Source organism: Oxyura jamaicensis, chromosome 10 (assembly GCF_011077185.1).
Source record: "Oxyura jamaicensis isolate SHBP4307 breed ruddy duck chromosome 10, BPBGC_Ojam_1.0, whole genome shotgun sequence".
NCBI lineage: Eukaryota > Metazoa > Chordata > Aves > Anseriformes > Anatidae > Oxyura > Oxyura jamaicensis.
Window position 1 is genome coordinate 18273024 of NC_048902.1, and position 26466 is coordinate 18299489.

At 42.4% G+C, this 26466-nt stretch overlaps 1 protein-coding gene across 2 annotated transcripts in view; it reads right to left on the reverse strand.

Annotated features, from left to right (window-relative positions):
• The window catches only part of ADAMTS17 (ADAM metallopeptidase with thrombospondin type 1 motif 17), a 173879-nt gene that overhangs the window by 107516 nt on the left and 39897 nt on the right, over positions 1-26466 (reverse strand). For both annotated transcript variants that reach the window (XM_035335702.1, XM_035335701.1), the window contains exon 7: positions 25231-25274. In XM_035335702.1, coding sequence (XP_035191593.1) covers positions 25231-25274 — 44 coding nt within the window. The remainder of the gene's footprint in view (positions 1-25230; positions 25275-26466) is intronic.

Here is a 26466-nt window from a genome sequence, read left to right on the forward strand (position 1 = left end):
CTACCTGTCTTTAACGAGTAGACCACCACTGTGCAATGGAGACATGATCTCTTTTCTTCTATCAGAACTGACAAAGTTGTGTTCATCGGGAGTGAACGGTGTAAAACTTTAGGTCTGGAAGAAGTCCAGTTCTGTTTTTATGAGCTCTGACAACAATATGGACATGAATATCCATTACCAGGGGAATTCTGGATGGAATGAAGGGGTGGGCAATAGCCTTTTCGTTCAGCATTAGCAGCAGAGAGTGAAGGCAGCACAGAAATCAGACACTAACATTTGCTTACTTTAAAAGTGCTGACTGTACAAGGCCAGATTCATACCAGATGCAAAAAAATAAAATCAGGATTTAATCTTTTTAAATCAATGACCATAGAAGTCTGAGTTTCATCACTCTTCTTAGACTGACTTGCTTTTTGCTCTCACAAGAGTCACGAGGATGTCAAGGAAACGCTCTGGAAGTAAAACATTACTTTGAGAAAGAGATTGCAACCTCGCTCCACACATGATAGCCTAATGAACTGGTCAGAGAACAGAATCTCAACTGTTGGTGCCTGCAGTGTGTCTTGACCTATGAATATGCTTTCTGTTTCTTTTAAAGATCACAAAACATTCCTGGTTGATTCTGAAAGGGAAGCAGATATTTCTCCTGATTTATATCTCCTCATATGCACTCTTATGGTAACTTATAAATAATAATATCCGCACCAATTACAGCTTTTTGCTTCCAAACCAACTTGGGAGCAGCAATTTCTGGGAATACTTCTGGCAGAAGAAAAAAACAGTTTGGGAAAATGTTAGTTTATTGTAAAACCAATAGCAGAGGGTCTGAGATTACGAACAACTGCCAGATTTTGGTTAAAGGGAGACAAAAAATCGGTATTTGAGTCTCAGAAGCTAAAGATGGAAAGGAATGATTTGGTGACTCAGTCGACCCTCTGTTCCCTTAGCTTTGTGCCTTTGTGCATTTCTGAGTTCTTAAATCCTCTCCCAGAATGTGTACAGAAACGGGGTGCTTGGAAAGAAGGACCCTTGGTGCCAAACTGATAATCTGCTCTGTGGTTGCCTCACCACTGGAGCACATTGTATCACCAAAGGGACAGCGATGGCCCACCAGCTGCTGGTAGTCCTGCTCCCTGCTACTAATCCTGTTCCCTAGCTGTGCGAGAGGAGAAGTAGTAAGGGCTGCTGAGTTTGCCCTCCTCATTAGCTTACACAGCCCAGGCTCATCCCACAGCGGCGTGTTCTCATCCTGTGGCACAGCTACAATCTACTCCCAAGTCTCTCCTGGAGTTCAGGCAAACCCAGCTATGTAGTACTGGCCCAGCTCCACCAAAATACACTTCTGATGAACAGAGAGATATTTTGGTTACCTTTCAGCAGTTTTAGGTACAGCCAACAGCCGTGACCAGAGCAGGATTCTGACAAAGTGTTTTGTTCCTACCACAAATCCTGATAATTCTGCCTTTATCTTCAATATAACCACTGCCAATTTATCTCTCAGTTGTATTTGACATAGGGGATATAACTGAGAGGCTACAAAACAGTATTGCACCTGCAGCTCAGTGGCCAATCAGGGAAGCCAATTTAGCTTGAAGTGATTAATGCTAATTTCCTTCTGATAAAATGAGGCCGTTTCGATGTTTGCTGGCACTTGGAAATAGAAGGGGGCAGTATTTCCATGTTCCAGAGATGTGGTGTAGGAAAACAGTCCAGAGATCCGGCAATCTATTAAAAGAGGTTAAACATCAATTAAAATGTCAAATACATCATGAAGGCCTCACGCAGTAATTCTTCTAAAGTCTCTGTTTAGCGGTTCTAATCCCCACTGAAGCTGACTGGCAATAACGCTGCTCTGCGCTAAAAGCCTCATTGCTCAATGGTGGAAAACGAATGATTGAGGGCTGGTGCATTCATCAGTGGCTGAAAAAGAAGCAACCGTGGCTCAGTTACAGACTCTTAATCACCTTACTTTTATTAGTTGTTTTCTATGTTTAACGTGAATCCTGTGTGGCCATTTTATAATATCTGCAATGACCATATTCAAAATCTAGACATTTAAATTTAGTTTATTATTACAACTATTAAAGACAATTTGTTGCAGCAGAGCCCAGGGATCAGACAATATCGGAGCAGAAATGGACTGGGATAAGAAACTTACAATGGTGGAAAAGCAAATGGCAGAAAACTTCGCCGAAGTTGAACTCAGTAAGAAGTCCAGCTTAGGAACTGAGTGCTTATTAGTAAAAGTCATTCTGGAACAAACTGGTTGTAACAGATTGTTATGACATTATGCTTGCCTCATAAAATGTTTTTGAACTACATAATTTGTATCGAAATATTTCCTAAAACTAGAACTTTTCATTTAAGCTCATACATTTTATTATGAATTCTTTCATTAGGACACAAATAGCAAATACGCTATTCGCTTACAAACCTAACACAGTTCCTTAGTAAATACATCCACACCATTCACATCAATGCAGCAGTTCTGCACCGCAGTACGGTGATGCATACAACTGATATGCAGAGAAAAACACCCCTTTACGTGACAAGGATAGTCCAACACCTTGGTAGCTGCATTAATACGATTTTTTTTCCTTATTGGGATTCATTGAAACTGATTCTGCCTCTAAAAAATCAATTTTTATCTGAGCCTTTCACGTTTGCAAAACTGAAATTGAAACTTTGTGAATTCTCATGAAAACATGCTCATGAAAATCTTGGCATGCGGTGATTCTACCAGGCTGGGAATAACATAAGAGGAACTTCTCTTCACTTGGTAATTTTGCTTCTGGCTCTGTCTGGGACACAGGTGTGTGAATATGAAAAAAAAATAAATGGGAAGAAAGTTGAACTGCCTTTTTTTTTTTTAATATATATATTGTGCTTGTGCAAATGCAGACGGGCTTTCTTCAGGAACACAAAATCCCTATCTTTCCAGATACACTAACTGCCCGCAGTGACCACAAATCTATTTTTAATATTAAAAAAGGTCAAGCAGGAGCATCAGTGGTAGAGGGAGAGGAAAGCCAATTACTATTTTTACTAAGTGTGAGGGTTTTTTCCTTTCTCCCATGAGGAATTGCATAATTACAGTCCATAACTTCTGTGCTTCAGTTTGAAAACGCAAAGCTATCTTCACTTCCACAGCAAACCTTAGGACACAGGCAACTGTGTAAACTCAGATTTATCCAAGAAGTTGTCATACATCAACAGTTTGCAGCTGTTGGCCCTTCTGCCAGCTAATGAGCCCTCTGCTAGCAGTATCTCTAAGGGGAATGATTACATTTATCCTACCAGCTCAGCTCGGCATTAGGATATTACATACTTGCCACAGCAATAGCCAAAGCTGGAAGAAGACAAGTTCTGGTGCATGGGTTCACATTTCATCCTACTCAAAACACTCGAGGCTTCCTTCTGACAACTGTGGAATATTCACTCAGCAAGTGGTTTGTCCAGGTACTCCAGCTTTCAACCCTCTAATGTCTTGTTTTCATTGCACTCCTAATACTTTAATCTCTTCTTTTGCCAGCCACCTCTGGATACAGAGCTTTTACTTGATTAAAACTTGGCTAGCTTCCCTCTTCTCAATATATTTGCTGTTGGGAAGAGAGCCAGACTTGAAGTCCTGAAAACTGCTTGGCACAGATGGAGACCCGTGTATATCTACATGCACAGAGCAAACCTCCCATTCCCCACCATTACCGGTTTGGTATTGAGCTGATGTTTTTCTCATCCTCCCACGACTCTTCTCTTTGTGCGGCTCACACACTGCCATCACTTACAACCCTGTAGCCTCCAACATCCTACAAAGCGAAATCTGGAAGTCCTAGAAGAAATTCACACTCTGCCTTTTTGTTCTACTGTGATAATATGTTTGACAGAGACGCCCTGCCTGTATTTACACATCAAGTCAGACACCAAGGGAAACTTTCAGTGCTTGCGATAGTTAGAAATGAAGAATACTTTTCCTTTCTATAGAAACACTTACATATGAAAAGACCCCTAATTAAAAAAAAATGTTAAAAAAGAAGAAACAATTAAACTGCCTTCAACACAATCCCTGTTCCACAGCTGAATAAACAGAGCTCCCGGGACATCAGCAGTACCCAGGTGACAAAGAGCAGCATCCATAGCAGGACCCTCTCCAGCACGCACAACACAGGGGCTAAGGTTATTGCCATCACCGTCCTACTGAGCCTCCAGCTCCAAATTGGTTTGCAGGGATCATCCAGAAGAAGCTAAGAGGCTGAGCTGTTCCTTCATTTTATGAGAATGTGCTAGTTCAAGGCCAGACATGTAATTTTAGTGGCACAGATTAATTTGGCTTAGTGCTGGAGAGTCATTTAGATGCCAATTTCTGTTAATCTTGCAGTAAGAACATGGTTTCCATTAGAGTTTAACATTCATGTATGGAAACTGTTTTCCTTAGCAATAATTTTCATTGTCACTGTATTTAATGAAAACCACGCTGGAAACAATGCAGTCATTGCCAATCACCAGTACAGGAACTGCAGTACAGCCACACAAAGCACAGGAGAGAGCTACAAGCAGGTAGGAAAACAAGTTAACAATCAACGTGATAAATTATTCAAGCATTTTGAGGAGAAGAGGTTCTGATGCCATGGACCATCCAACGGAACTGATTGCTAGGCACTGCTAGAAATCAGTTATAGCCGATTTCAATTCCTTGCAGAAGGTGGCTGAGCTGAATGGAGGACACAGGGCAACATGGGACTGGTACCAACACAACCCTCCGCAGAGGAATGGGGAGGGCCTCAGATAACAAGGGAATAGTCAAGGTAAGAGTCCTCAGCAGGAATTTGTAATTCAGCAGAATGAAAGCTGGAATACAGGTATAGAGGGTGATACAGGTGTACACAACTCCCCTTTTAACTGGTGGAAGAAAATGGGCTGGAGGAAGTAGTTTCCAGCACTGATTTTTTGAGCCATCAGTAAGCCCATGCCATTTCTGCAGGGAGAAGATAATCTGGATTCCAAGAGAAATCCACCAGAAGAAGCCTCCAACTGAAGCCACGTGACTCTTGCTCCTCTGACACTACATGGCACACATTTGTTTTCCTACACCGCAGGCCGTTTCCATTCAAGGATTTCAAACTGGTATCCAAGTCCCCATTAATACTCCTCCCAGCCTCACTTAGAAACTGGCAAGTACTGCACCGAACTTACAGAAAGGCGAGCTAAGATACAGTATTCAAATAACTGTTAATATCACAAACAAATTCAGCACTACCTCCTAGAACACACATCACAACTTGACTTCCCCTATCTAGGCTACTTGTTGCAAACATGCCCCTCATCACAGAATCCCCTTCTTTCTTTGGGCAATGTACCTTACCCCGAATTTCAGCGTGACCTCTATAAAACTCTGCTCCTTGCCTCCAAACCAGCAGGATCTGCTGAGATGCTTTCCCAGAACACGAAGTACTCTGTGGCTAGACACCTTCCCTCTGGGACCGACTGATGTCATGTAGTGCCCAATAAAATCTCTTCTTCCTTGTAACTCTGAAAACACTGTCACTTCCAGTATACACAACTGCTGTCAGAATCCCAAAAGTCCAGCAAGGAAAATAAAAAGCTGAACCACAAAGCGTACTTACTCTCTAAATCTCTCGATTTTCAGTCCACGTACCCTGGAAGACTAACAAATACAATCTCCCCCTGATATTCACAATGCAAGCTGCGGGTACAACGCAGGTGCTGCTATAGCTGATAGTGTAACACTCCTCAGAACACCACGTCCTGGCAGCACAAGGAATGAAACACACAGCTGCTTTCAGTGGGAGTACTGGGAATACCTACGGAACTACTGCTGTGGCACCCAGGGGTCTACCAGCTGGCCCTGGGTTACATTTCAAACAACCTGGACTCCAACTGTAAGAGCCAGATGCAGACATGTGCCTTAGGCTTTGTGTGATGACTGCAGGCAGATAAACCCAAATCTGAGCCACGGCACCGCTGAAGCTGCACGGAGCTGCTCAGGTGAGCCGTTCAGCCCCCACCGAGCTTGGCACAGGAATGTGCTCCACCTGTTTTCAAGCAGATAAGCTCACATCTAGCTGGGGTTTGTCCATGTGCTCATTCTATGCCTCATACCGTGCTACACCTTTCTGATAACAAAGCGGCTCGAGCTCTTCATGTCTGTAAACTTCCAAAGAAGGCAAAATCTTGTAAATCCTCAGGGCTTAAGGGAACTCTTTTGCTATTATCCTTTTCTCCTTGTTTAATTACCCTGCAGGACAGCAATCAATGGAATATGTGAAATCCCATCCCCAGCACGGCTAATTTCCAGCTTTAGCTTCCAGTGTTTCTGCAGGGCTTCTATGTTTCCCAGGAACCCTCCTGTAGTTTTCGAAGTTTAATGGATGAGTCATTTATCTGCTCCTTTACTGATTAGCCCACACACAGACATTCCCCATGATGTCAAGAGCCTTATTCTAATGCTACTGGCATTGAATTCACACTCTGCTAATTTGCTGATTTCAGCAGAGTTTCTCCCAGCGATGCGGCTGCCCAGGCAGTTGCAAAACCCTAGAATCAACACCTCTCATGACTTTAAGGGTAGCTGTCCTCCCCCAGGTCTATAGCAGGAGACTTGAAACTATCTTTGGAACTCAGGAAATCGCTCTACCTACCCAGGCATATAGTTTACACCTATGTCCTGGTTTCAGCTGGTGTAGAATTCAATTTCTTCCTGGCTGGGCGTTGGTCAGTGCCGGCTACCACAACAACCCCAAAGTCAGCTCACTAAGCCTGTCCCCCTTTTCCTCCAGGTCTTCTCTGACCTCTCAGTCACTCCAGCATTACACAGCACACACCTTTTCTCATAGACTCATGTCACAGATACCCTCCTTCCAGAAGCACGAAGGAAAAGATTGATGGAATAAAAATGCTGGGAGGCAAGAATCCTTCGGGAGTATGGCAGAAAGGTCTAACCTCTCACGCCACTGGTGACAGGTCACTTCAGACACCAAGCGAACTGAACAGAGCTGACATGTTCCAACACCTTTCTGGCCTAGAAGATGCCCTAACGGGGGCCTACAAAAAGCATGCCAGACAGACTGTTAGCGCTGTGTTATGCCATCAAAGAGCAGATGATGTTCAGAAACCCCCAGAGGTTTGGCATGGGCATCTCAGGATGCTGCACTCCTTTCCAATGCCATTCAACCAGGATCTGTGATCACCAGCATATTTACCACATGGACCGTAGCTGAAATAGGTGCAGTGTTCACAGGAACTCCAGGAAAGCTGGAAAAAAGCATCGTGGTTAGCCTCGTGGAACAGGTATCCATCATACGTGACAAAGGTATCGCTGATCCTGCCTTGGGACAAAGGAATGCATGGAATGACCACCTGAAGTTCCTTCTAGTCCTACTTTTCTATGCTCTTACAATAAGCACTGGGATCTAAGACTTCAGGAACAGAGATAAAAAGAAATACCCTGTTTATTCACCATCTGCTCTTTGTTCAGCGTGACATCTCATATCACGCTAACATTGCTCCTCCCTTTCAGCAAACCATTGCTTCCCTCGATGACAGCACATTAATAAATCCTCTCTATCCAACGTGACAGGAGGAGCTGCTTAATTAACTTGAGCATCGGAAGCAGGGAATCGTCTACGTGTTTACTCTGCTTTGATATGCTAACAGCCACATTCCTAAGAGCTTCTCCTACAAGCTCCCCAGCAACAGGAGCCCAGGCTGCAGCTGAATGCAAATCTCAAACAGGCAAAAACAGTTTCTTTCCACATTCCTGTTTCTACACTTTAATAAAAGGTTGGGGATATTTAGCCCAAATCAAGCCACCATTCCCAAAAGTAGATTCCAGACACAGGCAGCTAATTCGCCATCTGTTCACAGACATTACCCCGTGCTGAAAGTCTGCATGCTCGTGCACACATGGAAATACATGGGCTTAATTACCCCAAGTAAGATATATTACAACAGCTGTGCTCCTGTTGAGTAAGAGGAAAGACAGGAGAAGAGTTGGTGAGGTGGGTCTGAAAGGACCCTGGCTGGGGGGGGGGAATGGATTGGCTGAATGAGTCAACAAGGAGCGCAGGCAAGTCTGCAGAGCTTGGCATAATTCATATTAGGTGAGCAAGGGAAAACGATGGAAAGAGATCAGGGGATGAAAGGAGACAACAGAAACGTAGCAAATAGAGATAATAAGGGCTTTCCAGAAGTCTTCAAGAAACGTGATTTTGATCTCATTAACAGCAGTGAGTTACTTCTGTGGGAGGCTTGGGGGGTCAGGGAGGGCAGGAGATAGGATCAGAATGGAAGATAAGCTCTCTGAGAACTTCTGTGGATAGGTAATGCTGGAGAGAAATGGATCTACAGCCCCGGGCCTGTTTCTGGCATCATGGGTTCCCTTGAGGAAAGGCAGGAGCCAGACTGCAACAAAGCCTGATGAAGACATGGAAGTATCCAAGGAAGGAGGCCTTTGCCTTACTGTGGCCAAAAAAATGGCATTTAGAATTAGGAAAGAAAATTTGTTAGAACTCGTAAAGAAATAAGTAATGGAAATCTGTGAGATATGAGACACTGAAAGACAGGACAGGATGGTACAAGGGTTATCTTGCACCAAAAACAAATGAGATCCGGAATTCAGGAGAGATCGGATGTTTTTGAAGAACTACAGGGGCAACTGACTGTGAACTCTTTAAAAAAAAAAATAAAAAAGAAAAAAAAAAGCCCACCAACACTTGTGAAACCAAACTCTAAATCAGGATTTGGATTCTGGCCCTTGAAATTCAGCCCTACCTGGGGCTCAGAGGGATTTGGATTAGAATGCCTTCTGCTGGCCTCATTTTGTTAAAAGGATGTAGGCTGCACTGCAGAGAGGAGCCTGCAGGTCCTTTCTACAACCTGTTGTAGACAGAATACAGCAGGATCTTCCCTTCCCCGATACAATAAATGAAAGACAGGCAATCTGTCAAGGCAACAGGGGGACTCAGGACTGGATTCAGGATTTGTGCAGAGAATTGAGCCATGTCTCTCACCTGCTGGATTGCTTGACAAAACAAAAAAGCTGTACCTGCTCATCTTCCAACCAGCCTTTATACCTCTCACCCTTCACTTTCTCAGGTGTTATTAAAACCCAGAATGTTTTCAACATTTCAGTATTTTCATTTTGACCTTTCCTATTTGGTGTAATAAGCCTGAACTCAACAATTCTTCATTCTCCCCCAAGCTGCATCTTTCAGGAAATAATTAACTCACTGCAAGAAAAAAAAAAACACAACTTCACCATCAGAAGGGGAAGTGCTCCAGGACTACCACAGCACATGCTCACCATGCCACCACATGCGTTATCAGTGTTACTTCATCAATATCCATCCTGCTTCTCAAAGAACTTCCCATCTGAAGGTTAGATTCTTCCAAGAAATCAAAAAAAAAAAAACAACACACCAACCCTGGCATCGGCTGCAAGAGCTGCAGCTTTGCAAATTGTGCAGGGTTGCAAAACCAGATTTCAGACTATTTTCATTTGGCTTTTTCAGATGAGCTCTGCAACCTCCAGTTTTGAATCTGTCAGTTTGTTCCTATAACTCATCTGAGCCATCTGCTTCAACACAGGGCCTGAATTCAGACAGAACGAAGGGGAACGAAGACCAAATCAGAGCTTTTAATGAGACTGCTTAACAAAGAGGAACATGGAATTCAGCAGCAGGGATCCTGGAGCCTTCGAATTCCTCAGTATCTCCCTTCCAGAATGAAGAGACAAGGTCAGACTTGGCACTAAGTCAGAAAAAATATTTGGAGTCTCTGTACCAAACAGCATCTGCTTTAAGAGCTAACAGTCAGGGTCCAGTGTTTGGTTCCAGTTGTTCTTTCTTGTAACTGCAAACACCAAGAAACTTGTGAAGCTATTCAAATAAATCAAAAGATACTTTTAACAGTTTCAAAAGTTTTACTGTCCATGCAGCCGTCTCAGTTTGCCATCACATCGGTGAGGGGACTGGTTCATGAGCAAGGACGAGTCCTGCAGTCACATTAAACAACTCTCAGCAACGTATGACGAGCAATGTTTCCGCGTCTGGAGAGTTTCAGCACAGCCTGCTGAACCGGGCAGTTCTGGGGATGGCTGAACACCTGTGCTGCTGATGAATGGCATTCTTCCACGGCGCTCAATTAAATTCTTTCCATGTTCTTAAAGAATGACTAAGCAATTGTTACTCTCAAAAAGTGAATGAATCTATACTTTTGAAACATGCTAATATTTAAAGTGTATTTTATTTTTAGGCACCGTATGCGTGTCAAGCTGTTCTCTTGGCAAAATAAGAGCAGCTCAGGCAACTAGCAGAGCTGGCCAGCAGAATGGGATGATTCACAGTAATCAAACTTTGAACAGATGCTTTTCCAAATTGCTTCTGTGATACTTCTCAATTACAGCTCCTACATCCTGACTTACAGAGTTGTCTAAGCTCCTGGCTTCGCTTTGTCAAGCTGCCAGCCAACACAAGCTTTGATAAACTTATTTAGCAGTTCTCGGTTCATGGTTCAGCCCTTCTGTTTTAATTCTTTGCTGAGTGCTGATTGAACCTCACAGCCTGCTTGACCTGAGAAAACTGACAAATAACTGTGCCTGATAATGTTAATAGGGCTGAGCTACTTTGCTGAAGTCAGAACTTGGGCTGAAAAGCTTGTACCACACAAGAGAACGAAGCTTGTCTGTAATATCTCAGCACTGGCTATTTGTTCTGCTGCCAGGATGAGGGAGAGAACACGATCCCTCCACACCAGTGGACATGAAGAGACTAAATGAGCGCCCCGGCTCTGCTCCTCTCCCCACGCAGTACCACGGTCAGCGTATTTGTTCTGGAAGAGCAAGATAGCATGGTGCAAGGGGAGGTGACAAAACAAACAAACCCTCACTGCAAAATTAATGACGATTTCCCACACATTTGCACTTGGGGATTCTGATGTATGTGTTAGGTGATGCAGTCTTTCCTTCGGTAGCAGTGAAGGGAGGGGGCTTTCTCCTCTACTCAGCTTCCTCTCAGAAATCTTCAAAAATCCTAGTATTTCTAAGATGCGTATCTTCAAATCCGGCTCAAACTGGCCAATGGTTTAAAAAGCTATTGGGGAGAGACTCTCAGGGGGGCAGACAGATGCAGCACCAAGGCTGCGTGCAACTCACCAACTCAATTACAATGATTCCATCTGAAGCGCCCTCCTCTAGATTCCCAGAGCTGTCTGTTCGGACTTCCACTCCACAGAAGAGGAAGGACCCACAGGCAGCTACAAACACACCACAGTGCCCTCCTGACAGAGGGGAACCAGCAGCTAACTTCAGAGGTAATGTAGCTGGAGATATTTATAGCATATCCTTCATCTAGTTTCTTTAGTGCCTCTTTCTCTGAATTACTCAGAAATAAAATGACACCTTTAAATGACTTAGTAACACAAGCTAGAGAGAAATTTTCACCAAGAAAAAGGTCAGCATGGGCTTTTCTCACACTTAATAAAAAGAAATCTCTCTTGTTCAAACTCAAGCTCCTTGGGAAAGAAAACACAAACCTGGATGAATTCTGCTTAGCAACTTGCAATGGCTGACAGCAGCAAGGAGAGTCCCTGGTGCCTCCCAGACACAAGTCAAGGCACAGCCACAGTCCTGAGGCCTTTACAGGCTGAATTCAGATATGGCAGTACACGAGGCTCAAAGGGGGACTGCACCTGCATGCTTGGGTTATTGCTCTAGGTGTTTGTGCTAAACTATCAGGAGTGACAAAGGGAGAACTGCCTCTTCTAGCCTCATGTGCTTCTAAATAAACCACCCCTGGGAAGTGCAGAAGCTCCTGTAGTCTTCTACATGATGTGGGTGACATTTCCACTCTGGAATCAAATTGGTGCGCTCCTGTTTGGAAACTATGTGCTGAATCTGCACCATGGCTCGCAGGGGGGTTCTCAGCTGTCAAGCTCCATGGTGAGTAGCTTGCAGGGAGAATTTGTGGTGGTAACAGCTGTGCTTTCCAGCTAAGCAGATTCTGCATTGTTGTACAAGCCTGCTTTGGTGCGCAGTGGCAGCGGCCTCTGTCAGCTGCCGTGTAATGAGATTCATTTCCCAAGAAAGCCACCAGATTAATGACAGCGTAAACAGCTTCATGGCGTGCACAAAATAACACGCTGAATATGTATTACTTCCGATGGAATCGTACCAGCCATCATAACCACCACGGACTTGGTCAAAATCCTACTGAAATCAACAGGAGTAGAGAGGGAGCATTAAGGCACTTTTTGGCTTCCTGTACTTAATGCCCATCCGTGGAAGGCTGGTCTTTGTCTTCTTTTACTTCCAGTAAAGCCAGAAAGCCTTTTACTTCATTGTTTAGACCATGTTATGACTCAAAGACACCAGTGCATGACGGAGCATTCCGCATCTCTGTAAACATACCCGTTCACTGAACAAATATGGACTACAGCTCTTCCATAATTAAAAATGCAACAAGCAAAAAAGATAAAGATAAAAATAGAAAAGATTGGTTGTTCTGAGGTATTCAGTCAAAGGTTATCGCTTCTAAAACCTACTGTATTGAATGGCAGCCCCAAAGACACGAGGCACCCCAAGCACTACAATACACTTCTGGTTGGTAGATACGACTTCTTTGTAAAGTCAAATGCACAGGAAAGATACTGAAATCTTGATTTACCACAGCATGCTAGCTGATGCAACTTTCTTAAGTGTCTGACCTACATAAAAGTAAAAAAGAACTACTTCTTATATTTAAGGCAAGCATCCAGTTTCATTCACAGCAATTCAGCTGGTAAGAAAGCTCTGTGACCAGTTCTGCTTTGTTAAAATCCAAGTCACCAATATTTCCACAGAACTGATCAGGAGTCGAGCCACAGGGCAAGACAGGCATAGTCAGGAACTTTCATCCGTACTTGGAACCCTGCAAGACCGATGCAGAGGCAGTACCTCTCTCTGACCTTCTCTCTCTGGCATTGCTAGAAAAGCAGACAAATTTAGGCAACTTAGACAAGATAGAAAATATGAATTCTGTCTGGTGGTTTCCTAAACAGAGATACAAAACAAATTCTAAACAGAAATCTAATTTCAGTCTTCTACTTTTGCATCATTTTAAGAATGATTAAATCTGGGTAGACTGATGGACTCGTTGTAGAGCAACAGTTTAACCTTCCAATAAATAAAAACATCCATTCAGAATTTCCTCACTTACTCGCTACTGTTTACTTATAAATAGCTGCAGTGTTTACTCTGTTTGTCTACTACAGAACAAATATTGCTGCACATGCTAGAGCTTGATGGATGACATTAGTAAAACCAACAAGCAAATGCTCAGCAGAACATTAGTGTGTACCCAGCAGTCTAATTATGGACAGACAGAGCCTTAATGCAAACAGATCAGTCAAAATGGCTACACAAAAATGGATGACAACTACACAAAGCCAACAAGTATCTTTAACCTGCTGACTGCTCATGACCACTAATTAAAGTAGAAATACAAAGCTAATTCCAATCTAAGCAAACACTGAAATCCTTAGCATTCTATAAATCATGCTGGAAGAATACGCGAGGAGAAAGGTATTTGATGGGCTGGGTCGAGGATTTTTGATTTTAATTAATTTATTTTAAAGGTTTAATGCATTTCTATCAGCTGATTGAAAAGGTAAAAAAAGAAAAAAAAATGTCACTAATTCAAACACCTTATTGGCTGTAGGATACTGAATGTGAATTTCAAGTGTATATATATAAAGGAGAACCTTTGTGTCCAAATAAATATATTCATGTATATACAATCTGTCCTTTAAGTCACTGAAATTTTATTTAGCACAAAACATTCACAGCTGATCAGCATGGGGTCAGGAAACTACTAAATACAATTATATTGCCTACACTTTGCTGCACTGTAACCACTCGAGTCTGGAGGAGAACCTCTAAAAATAAGACTGTTCTTAGGTGATTAAATACAGCTGTGATCACAGATCATGAAGCATTCATTTTCTTCCACCCCTCAGTTTTGCTGAGCCGTGAATGAAGCACCAATCTAACCTGAGGTGTGATGCCCCTGTAAAATACTGATTTTGCCAGCAGAGGTGCTATTTTCTAACACACAATGGCAAAACATTGTCTATGCATCCTTTGGTCTGATCAAAATTTAACCTCCTCTCCTACAGCACATGAACATTCAGAAGCCATGTAGTGAGCTTGTACCGGAGCATAGCTGGAGCACAGTTCCTCCTGCATTCTCACCATGCTGGTCAACACAAAAGGTTTTCCATGGTGCAAAGTCCTGTTACGTGACCAGTTCCTATTTGCATTATGTGCAGCACAATCGCAACTGAAAGACTTGGAGCTTGTGCTGGGGCACTGGAAAGGCCCAGGAGAATTTAAAAAGAATAAAAAGTTCCAAGGACTTAAACAGAATTTCAGCCTACTGAGTGCTCTTAGAGTAGCAAAATCCTCTCCTGATCAGACAACCCACAAAACAGGCTGGGTGTGATACTACACTATACCAGGTCTGTTTTGAAAAAACAAATGAAAATCAGTGCAGGTCAAGCTTCCTTCTTTGGGAGAGGTTATTTTATATTAAATTGTAGTATTTTCTTGTGTTTTATGCAAACTTCCCAGTGATGCTTTCTTGGTTATCACTAGTAAAATCTCATCTCTGCATTACTTAAAACCTGCTCTCAAAATTGCATTTCGTCTTGGCAGCTGCAAAACAAAAGAATTGTAAAAGTACAGTAGGCAACTGTCCTTCATTTCCTTCCTCTACTCTTACATATCCTGTGTGCAACTGGAATGCTTCTATTTGATTATCCAGTGGAGCAAATGCTACAATGAATGCAATCATGCCTTATTACCCTACGTGTCTGTAGCCTACTGCACAGCTATGTGCAGATGTTTTTACACAGCTTGGTTTTCTAGCTACAGGGTCTATAAAACAATAGAAACTATCTGAAATGTTTTCAAGCCAGTAAAGGATAAAGGCACTGAAAAGCAGTTAGTTGGATAAAAGCCATCTCTGTCTGACAGGAGGAGAAGAAAAACCTCAGAGGTTTTTCAATTATAAATGCACCAGCTTTCTTAAACAATATGCGGCCACAGTCTGCAGCTGAATGACCAGGCTGGAATGTGTGAACAGAGGTAAAAACAAAGACACAGGCAGCGGAACGAAGAAACACAAACCTCTGGCCTGTAGAAGGGCTGAATCATTATTTTACTGACCTCAAGAACTGGGTGCTACCCAAAGAACCTGAGCTTCCACTGGGAAAGCCTGAGAAGAGCTAGCATTGCCTCCAGCTGAGGGGCCTCGACTGAGACTTGAGCTGTGGGTTACTTCCAGCCAGCTCTGTCCTTTAGAATGTGCCTTCACACCTGCAGGCTTCACTTCCTCTGTGCAATGGGTACAACAGTTCTGATCTCTTTACTAAGGAGCTTTTAAATTTTTAAAAAAAACAAACATAAAACAACAACAACAAAAACAATGTATGTTTAATATCACAGGTGTACCAAGGAGGCACCATGAACTAACGGGAAAGGCACTGGATTGAAAGTCAGGATGTGCACCCTCTGTTTGTTCCCTGCCATTGAGTAAGCACCGATGGGCAAACACTCTCATGACCCCCATGTTCTCTCAGCCACCTGGTCTGAGGGTTGTCATGGCAGAAAACCCCATTTTCTGCTACAGAGAAGCCTGTGGTGGCATTTCCAGCACAGGTAACAACACAAGCGATGGGTTATTGATAAAGCACTGAACAGCAGGTTTGGCGCTGTAGAAAATGAACATTATTTCTCATTCCACAGCATTATACTATCGAAGGGAAAGAAGGAAGCAGGATAAGCTAGGAAAGCAGAAGAGATTATTTTATTTGCTTAATGTTCATTCTTGCAAGAATTCCCCAGAGGAACAAATCCTCAGCAATGGAAGTGTTAGAGCTGGGGTGTGAAGCTGGTGAAGCAGTACAGGAAGCACACAAAGCTTGCAATATGCAGATCTCCATTTACATGGAAGAGGTGACAGATGACAGCAGAAATACTATAAACCCCAAAAGACAGAAGTCGTCTGTCTCAGACCTAATATACTGAGGTTGTTCTGCTCGTGTCTGCCTCAAAGACTTCCCAGCTTTACACACACAGTAGCAAGGAGCAGTTCCAGAGCTTGTCTTGACATTTGTTTGGCAGTGTGCGCTTAGCTGGACATCAATTAGACTTCTGCCTTCGGCCTGTTTGCAAACACAATGACTGCTTTCAGAGATAAACAGCAGAGATTTCTTTAAATCACGATTAAATGGAATTCAGTCGTAAGTAAAGCTGTGGTTCTTAGGCAGTGTCCTTCAAATCATATCTGATTTATAAAATAATTAAGGCAAAAGACTGTGTAGGAGATAAAAATAATTCAGAAGTTTGAGTATAGTGTATTCCCATGAACCCAAAACATAAAAACTGCCTGCTGCACAAACAAAACATTAGAAAAAATAAAAAGTTTTTGGTTATTTTTTACTCCATGCTAGCAGGAAAATCTACTATACTGCTTCAGAGGGACACTGTCACGTATATTCCTAGGGAACTGTTAATTACAACAGTAAGAACAAGGGTGCTTTTCCCCACAACGATTGCATGCCAAAGCCCCCAGTGTAGGAAGGGGGTAAGGGAACATCTTACAGTAATATCTGCCCTTTAAGCTAGGAGACTCAAATTCCCAGGTGCTTTGTGTACATGTCTATATAATTTCACACAGACATAAATGGCCCTAGAGTGGAATGCAGTACGTGTTTGTACCCGTACCAGGGAACTGCACAATGATTTAGCACAGAAAGTGAGTTATGACACGGAGCTGAAATGAAAGGATAAAGTCAGAATAAATATCAACAAAGTCATAGCAAATATTTTCCCTCATGACATGCTCTTTTTAATAAAGGCAACATAAAGGAGCTTAGTTACACAGCAATTTGGCATTAGGCTAGGATTTGGAGTCCTGGATTCCTGATGGGAAAGTACCTTAACACAATTCTTGTAGCTAGTCAGTTTTCTGGAGATATCATCCATTCGAGGGGTAATCAGCATTCACCTTGCACAACAATGAGATGTGATGGCCTGAAGGATTTTTACTCATAAATATGTTGCCTGGTAAAGGAATAATAAGATTCCTTTCCACAGCATTTTGGACAGCTGTCTTGCATTTATCTAAACACATCACCATGAACCATTAATAAAACCATGGGACAAGGGAAAGTTTTCAAGCTAAAATAAGCTGAAATGCCCTGTATCAACTCTGGGGGGTGTCACAATAAGGAAGACAAAAGCTCTGGTATAAAGTCTGACTGGGGGATTTGCGTGAGCAACAAGTAAAGCAAGCTTTAGGATTACCAAAGATGTGCTAAGAAACAAAAGCGGGGTGATAAGCTGATGAGAAGACTTTCACCATGCTGCCTTGCAGATGGCAAAGACTGTATGTATCTCAGCAAGTCGGACAGCTTAGATACCTACAAGCATTAATTACCAATAACAGCTTGATGGTGGAAGAAATGAAAGGCCAGGTACAGAGCAGGAAGTGTGTTATTCCTCCCCACTGACAGTGTTTAGTTCCAAATTACCGAGAACAAGCTAATTTCAAACATACACCAGCAGTGTGAGGCCTATTGTTTTATCTTGTGGGATGGGTGCTTACCAGGCAGACAGACAGACAGATAAATAATTGGAAAATAAAGTGCTTGAAACACATTTTGGGGCTACAAAAGGAGAATGATGTATGGAGGAGAACTAATAAGGAACTGCTGGAGGTTTATGAAGAACAAAGTGTAGTAAACATAGGGAAATTCCATGACCTCAGTGGGCAAGCCATGCGGTTAGCGTGATGGAAGACAGACCATCCGGGCCTCCCTGGGGAGAGCAGCTTCTTGGTGTCCAGCCCCGGCTGAACAAAGGAGAAGATGAAGGAACAAAATTGACCAAGAGCTTCTAAGAGCTCTGAACCACCACCAAAGTAAAACAGATCTTCAGCAAAAAGGCAAGGGAAAGGGGTTAATCATAAGAGTATCTGAGAGTCTGTGATGTCTCAGAGCTAGGGACACACAGAAAGGGGAACAATGACCAAAAAAAAAAAACCCACACACAGAAAATCTGTCACTAACCCTCCCTCCATTAAAGCTTTCATTTAATTACTTTTAATTACACAAGTTAATTGTTCCCCTCGCAAGACATGAAACAACAGAGAGAAGATGAAGAAAGCCATTGAGATAGCCACAAATTCAGCCAACAGCACTCAGATTAATTAATTTGAAGAACGACTGATCAATCATCTATTTTCTACATGTAATGGGACCGCATAAGTTCCGAACTAAGCACAGCATCTAGTGTTTGGCTACTGCATCTCTGCCAGAAAGACAGTCATTTTTCATCTAAGGAGACCAAAAATCCACCACTGCCATTAGTACATGGAACGAATAAAGACAAACCTAAACAAGACTACTGAGCTGCAAAACAAACCCAAAGGCAAATGAGATTCAAATGCTCCTTAACAACAAAAGAGAAAATAAGTCTCTACAAAACAGTATCAGCACTTCACTCAACCAACTACACTGCACATATGATAAGTTTTCATATTAATCAATGAGAAAGCTGATATATTTGACAATAAATATGTAGTCTCTTTAAACTGGCATGGCCAGCTTTTAATATTTTTTTTTAGAGACTGGATGGCAAGAAATAGACTGCTTATATGCGGCCTTTGTTTGTATTTTCCATTTTACTTGCCTTTCCAGAAGCAGACTGGTCAGCTTTGCTCATTTTTACCAGGTTTTGTTTTTTTGGCTCTGGCAGACTATTGTTTCTTTGCAACATTTTTAAAGCTTTCAGTGCTTTTGAATGCTCAGATTGAGACAGCTCAATAGAGATGACAACTGATTTTCAGAAAGTACAAAGCACCAGCCTCAGAATATAAGGTTTTCCAAAAGATGTCTGAGGTACCCTCAACCAGTAACCTCTCTAGGAAAAAACTCATCCAATTTTTTTGACAGAGGCCCAAAGGAGGCCAAAGAACAGGACTGGGACCCTGACCCCACTGAAATCAGTAACAAAACTCGCACTGAGCCTGACGGAAGCAGGATTTTCCTCCAGTCTTTAGCTGTGAGCCTGTGAACAGCTGTGCACATGTGAAGCAACCTGGCTGAAACCACGTCCCTGAAACAAGCAAGAAGGAAAAACACAAGCAGGACACTTAAGTGAGGAAGAGCAAGGGTTACGGCAGCAGGAATTCATGATTACTTGAGTGGCTGTGTTCATCCCAGTGCTTCTATTAAAATTTATGCAATCTTATATTACACTCTCTTGGCACAAGAATTTTTAGTGAGAATTCAGAGGAGGAGAGATTGCTAACTGGTGAAAAGAAATTGGAAGGCCGCTGTGGGTAGGGTGGGGCATGAGAGATGGTAGTGATGAATATGCCCAATAGCACAGTTCTGCACTGTCTGGGTTGTGCAGCCGAGTATTTATTCCCTAGCAACCAGAAGGCAAGAGAAAAAGTCTTCCAGTGCACTGCACCATGGCTCCCTTTGGCTTCATAAAGCCGGCAGCCTGACTCTACATCGCCCTGCACAGCCACGGCTGACAGAAAAATTCGCAGAGCTGTGAGGTCCCTTTCTTTCACAACCAGCAAATCAACTGAAGGGTGTCCCTTTAAGGGACATTTTAACCTGCAGCGTTGCTCATTTTAATGCACTGAAGTGTGTTTGATTTTGGCCTGGAGGACAGTCCCAGCAAGGCTTTTGCTAAAGCCAGGCACTGCTTCTCTAATGAATTGTTTTAAGCAGCAGGTATTTCTATTTATTCTGGCATCAAATAAAAACCCGCCCTGGAATATACAGAAACATTCAACACGAACCACTATGGAAAATGTTTTTAATGTGAGAATTCCTTTTCTTTTCCACTCGCAGCAAACCAGCTAGTCTTTTCCCTTTCCTTAGGGATTAATTCTCAGCTGTGACACTGTTAGGGGACTGGAATCAATATTACACAGGGAGGAAGATTTAAATGAACAGTACATGGTGCAGGCAGGAATGGTAAAAACCGTCACTTGCTGTGGACTGGAAGCCACCTGACTGTACAAGCAAATCAGCAAGGAAAAGGTAAAAAATGCATAGTCCATCATTCAGGTGTTTTACATGGAATACAGAAAGGTCAAATCTACATGGAGGCACAGACCCAATGTCATACTTGGAAAAGCTGGGCATATTTCAAAACTCTTTGCTACAATAAACTCATGAGAAGAAACCAGAGTGCAACTATCAGGGTAGAGAAAACTAATTAACAGCCCCGTAAGATGTAGCTCTCTGGGATGGCACTTTACACCCCGGTAAAAGGAGGGAAGGACTATGGTACAAACACAATGGCACCAAAAGATGTCGTCTGCACAGTCCCCAAGCAGCACAGTGGCAAAACCAAAACCAGAGCCCTGCCTTCCCCCAGTCACGTATCAGTCTGTGTTCAGAAGACTGAGGAAAAAAAAAGTCACAAATTATAGAAGGATTTATAACCTTCAGGACCCTCTTTGTAAGTTATCTTTGAGCCCTTTAATTAAAGCCAGCCAGGAGATGGGACTGTTTTTTGCAAAACACTGATTCACTTGTGGAAACAGTCTGGAAAACTGTTTCTCAGTCACCTCTGCTCTGATGCTCGGTTTTCTCCAGGCAGCTATTTCTCCAACTAAACCTGCCCATCTGCAGCATATACGCTGTATTCTGCTTTCTTTTCCCCGACATCAAGCCACAGAAAAGCACATGTGACTGCAGCAGAGGTAAAGACATTTTTAACCAGGGCAATTTAAGGATATTTAAGACACATTCTCATTTTCCATTTCCCAATTCCACACTGCCCCCACTTTTATTATTAGCTGAATACAGGGAAGCTTCAGCTTGGATCTGGGGTAACATGTACACTGAGGAATCAGGGCCAAGCTTTGCCTTGAAATATGCAGGATCATTCCTAACTAACCGTAAAGCTGCTTATTTGGCACTAGCAGTGGAAATATTGAACGAAAGGGGCATTCTCAATCTGCTTATGTCACAGAAAGGTTGGATCCTCACAAGGCGCAAGGCTCCAAGCTGCAGCCTGATATTAATAGCTAGACATTAAACTCTCAATTTGGCTGGCTTAGAGGCGGCTCAATTGGAACAAAGATTTTTCTGCAGGAAACGGCAGACCTGGTTAGAGTCACATCACGAGAGATGAGTCTGAAGCAGAAGCAGACTGCAAACCTTTTGACTGCTGTGTGTCGAGGCTATGTAGCACAAAGTAAACCCTCCCTGCTCAAATGGCAGAGTCTAGCAGAGGTCCCAGCAACTGAGACGACTGAAACACAACTGCTGCAAACGAGTTGCAAGCAGGCATATTTTTTTCCTTCTCTCCCTCTCCTTTTTGAATTCATTTGTTCCTCAGGCTTGCTTACACAACCATGCAGGGCGATGAGCATTACCAAACTATTTCTTAAACAAACGTGGTTCTGTTTCTTGACACAGCCAGTGGGGTATCACCCCACGAAGACATACCTACATATTTTCACCATTTTTGAGCTTGTTTCAGCCATTATGTAACCTTCCACACTACCTTGGCAACAGGGCCAAGAAAATTTGAACGAAGTCCCCAGAGCAACTGGTTTCAGTGAGGGGCCCCTGCCAGAATACAAATACAAACCTCCTGCTGCTGTTTTCTCTCTGTGTCTGCATGGCAGGCAAAGATTCCAGACAGGTTTTTCAATATGGATCTTTCTGAGCACAAATGAACACCTCTTATAAACCATTTAAACTTCATAATCCCACTTCCGAACAACAGCTAAGCCTTAGTATTTCCAACAAAGAAAGTTTTGCTTGCATATTTCTCATACTGTAAAGAAAATCAAGGAAATGTCACCAAAAAAATAACAACTTTACTTGCAATACTCAAAATCCCCTAATTTTAGTGTACAAAATCAAATGGAGTCTGTATATGCTCTTAAACATGACTAAGCAACAATAGATTCTGGACTTATATTTGCATCATATGCTCAAGGACATTGCACCGCTTTGTATGTGAATTACTTAAGCCATACAATCTCCTGTAGCTTTGCACTCAAAATCCCCATTTCATAGAGGTAGACAGAAGTATTCCAAACATAAGTGACTTGCCAAATGTCACACAATGATTCAGTGCCAAAGCTGGGAATAGGAATCAGGAGTCTAGAGTCCAGATTCTGTGCCTTATATAGAGCAGTAGCCTCAGTTTCCTAGTTTAGGAGATTGCCTGCTCACCAAGAAGATGATTCTTCCTTTACAGGATGGCAGTGTACCACACTGCAATGGCCAACTTCATCCATACGAGGGTATAAAAACACATGCATCTGGTGCGATCAGTTCTTCATATATAAAAGTGAAGCGTAAGGCAAGAATCAAGGCAAGTTGCAGTTCTAGAGAACTTTGGGTAGCGCTACAGCCTCAGCATCACCTTCAAGAGCCAATGCAGTGTCACTCTTTGGACTCACTTCTTGCTCTCACAGGTACTCTTGCTGATTTGGAGGGGACTGCCTACAGAAGCTGGAGTGAGGAACAACAACAGAGATAGCTGAAGCATCAACATAATTCTTCAAAAGCCAGTTGTCATACCAGTGGGTATCTGCCTCCTTTGATCACTGCATTTGTACAAAACCCAAGTACATGCCATGCTACATTGCCACTAACATAAGCTATATATATACAGAGCACAGAACAGTGGCTATAACTTATTTCTCTGTGACTGACAACTACTTTTCCCTGTTTTGACCACGGAGGAGAACTGGAAAATCTTTCACGCAGTTAAAATTCAGTATTACCAACAGTAGCCCCTTTCTCAAACTGATGGCATGCCACAGAATTTATTCCTTAATTTATTCTTCCTGTGCTGTGACACATCCAAACACCGCAAGGCTAAATTCCCTTCTGGTCTAACATCTGTAATATGAAAAAATTACATATGGGCTAACTTTCAACAGTATATATCACCAATACTTTTGGCAGAGAAAGGGGAATGAAGCTAATACTGTGCAGTACCCATCCACAGAAAGCAGAGACAATGATCTCTAAGAAAATGACAAATATGATAGATTCAGGGTATCAGACACATTTTCTTTAATTATGAAACACTATCTTGTGGGTTTAGGACTCATGTAAGGACGCAGACATGAAATATGACTTTTATGGCTGTGAATCCCTCGAAATCCAGCACTCTCCAACTTCATATTGCACCTCCGCATTAAACCTTAGCAAGCTGATGACCAGAAGAATTGGTTATCTTCTTTCAGGCTCTACATTCAGCCACTAAGCCCAAGCACCATTTCTCAAGGTAGGGACGGATGAAGTATCAGCATGCGGGGTAACCTGGCTGGACTTCATTCAGACTGCAGCTCCTCCAGAGTAACTCCTGGTTTTCAGGTTTTGAAGAAACCTTTCAAAATATGCTGCCAATACACGCAACACAGAGATAATGGCCTAAATTTGTAGATGATCTGACACAACTGCAGTAACTCGGCAATTGGGACACAGGCAATAATGCTTGAAAATTGATGTTATCAAATATTTACTTATTTCAACAGGATTTAAGAAAATTAAGATAGTATCATATGATAGAGGGTTTCCTTGTACTCAGGGATATGGCACACTGCCTCTGGGTTCAAACAACAGAAACAGCAGGGCATAAAAAATGTGCAAGTGAAGATGCTAGTGTACACAGTGAAACTGTCAGGGGAGAAGGAAAGAAAAGCAGGCTCAAGAGAGCAAAGAGGCCAGACTGGTTTTCTCACAGGAACATTCAACTTCTCATTATCTTAGAAAAACTATGCTGGAAGTAGTAAGAAATGAGTTTAATCTTTATCGCTCTGATCTTCCAGTTTCACCATGGGAGCCCACAGTCTGCAGCAAGTCACAGCACAGAAAGTATTTGGGTATTTTAAGAACAGAAAATAAGTCATAAAAACATTTCCTTAGCCATGCTGCCTATGGTAATATCATTCCCTGAATAGAGATCTTCAATTATATTGTCTTTAAAAATGGGAAAAGCTCTGACCTTAGTCAGCAAGTGTCTTCTGTCAGCTTCTTTTTCTTTACTTCTTTATTTTATCTTACCACAGTCATCTCCACATGCAGGTACATAGGATAAAAACCTTGCTCAGTGCAGTGTTTTCCACTGGACAAAGAACAAATGTATTGTGAGGGATTCCCTCTGGTAAACTTGGACATAAAGGCCAGGCCTTGATTGTGTTTGAAAAGAAAATGTATACATTTTTCAGCTCTGTTACTTCCTTCTTTCACCTGATCAGTCTCCAGAACACAGAGAGGGAAGGATCCACAGTCTGAGGTAAGACTTCTACAGGCAGCCTCAGAGCTTCTGCTGGACTTTCCCCCATGCTCCTTGTCACCCACTACTGTCAGCACAGCAATCCCTAGTCTCCAAGTGTCTCCACAAGCACTGAAGTTTAAGATCAGCTGTAATTCAGTACCCACTCCAAGTTTACACAGAATGTAGGATAAGGGGCACCTAGACCTTGAGACAAGTCTAAAAATAATCGTACAGTCATCACAGAGAGGATGTTGAGTTTTGCCTCCGAACACTGCTGCTACTGTGATGACTAAATAAAAACCAGCAGAACAGATACAGTGAAGGTTACTGCTACCTAAGTAAAATAAATAAATAAACAAAGAAAGAAAGAAATAAGAGTAGGATGTAAGGACCCTGTGTATCCAGGGGTTGGGTAAGATTAAAGGCAGCTCGGAAGTCGGAGGCGGAAAAGAAGATTTAACTTGGCATTCCCACAATGAGGTATTCTTCTCTGAGTGCCAGTTTGAACTGGGAGCGTTACACAGCTTCGTACAACTGCAATACATTCTTTAGTTAGCAAATTGTTTTAGGTGAGGGAGCACTGAAAGGTACATTACACAGACAAACCAAAAGACAGTTTCTTAATCTCCAATTATCTAAATTCTACATCTGTTCCAAAGAAGTTGAATCACTTAAGATTACTCCCTGAACTCAGAGACCTCCATTGCTTAGGAGGGGTCAGAATTTAATGGATTATTTATAGTTCATACCCTGCTCAACTAATCCATATTTGAATCACAGAGGTATTCAGAACAGCAAAAGCAGCATTACAGTAAACCAAAGAATGAAAGATTGCCCAGAAAGCTCCTCTCAGCATCGAGCTGGCTAACAAAATATTCTCCCCTACTACTTTGACTTACCCACAGTGTCACAAGGCTCGTCTTTGTGTACGCAGAAATCTGTCCTAGAAAGCAAAACAGAACAGAAGTCAAATGCATCCTGTGCCTCCAGACTTCAGGCTATGAAAAAGCAGTGGTGCATGACTCACGTATCATGGGTGTTGAGGGATTTTATTTATTTATTTAACTGCTGTGGAGTCTACATGATGACAACACAGATAGCAATGTTGATTGCTACTGCAAGATTACAAGCAATTATGTGAATCAGCTCCATGTATTACTGACCAATTTAATACTTCGGATTTTGCATGCAGAAGAGTACTGCCACATCATGTAAGAGAACGGTCTCACTCTGGGATGTCAGACTTCATCGGCAACTGGGTTAAAAATGAACCTCTTATTTTGAGAAGAGAATTGTAACAGGAAGGAACACACACCCTGCGATGCAATAGCACCATCAAAAGTGGTAGTAAGGGATATGTGGGGACACAGCCCGGAGACACACAACTGATCATGTATACTCAGAAATTCTCAGTTCGTCAGGTTTTTTCTCCTTCACTGGAATAGAAAAGGAAAAGAAAGAAGCAGAACTAAACAGAGAAAGACAGATGTCTGCACAAAAACAAATGTGAGAATTTCAGAATTTGCCAGGTAACAGCTAGGTGAGTTGGCTTCAGCTAAAATTATAGTCAAGTTTGCCATTTTATGATTCAAAGCCAACACACACGTTTAATATACTTCATTTGGTCTCTGCTATCCCTCCACATCTCGTCCAGTCTCCCTAGATTTCATCGAGGCAGGAAAAGATACTACATATGCCACTGGCATCCACGGATCCTGCCAGGGATCCATGGAGCTGTGTTGAACAGAAACAGGAAGAAAAGCCTTGAAGGCTCACCCCCCAAGTAATACCACTGCTCGTGAGAAGATTTTGTAAATGACTTTCCTCATGAGAGAGAAGTGTGAGAAGTATTTTTTAACTAAATTAATAGTTTGAATATATTTCAACAAGCACTTAGGCCTAAGCATTTTGGAACTATCTTCAGTCCTACTTTGCAGCACCACCTGCTACGAAGAAGAGCTGGAGAAAAGCATCAGGTGGCTAAAGGGAAGCCAAGAAACCATAATCTCTGTCGTGGCTTTCCTCACCCTGATGGGAGGCTAGTGAGAGAATTCCATTAGTACATTTAGAGTGTGTTGTTTGAAATGCCCGAGTCCCAGGTGAAATTTTAAGAGTTTGGCAGAAGGAAGAATGGA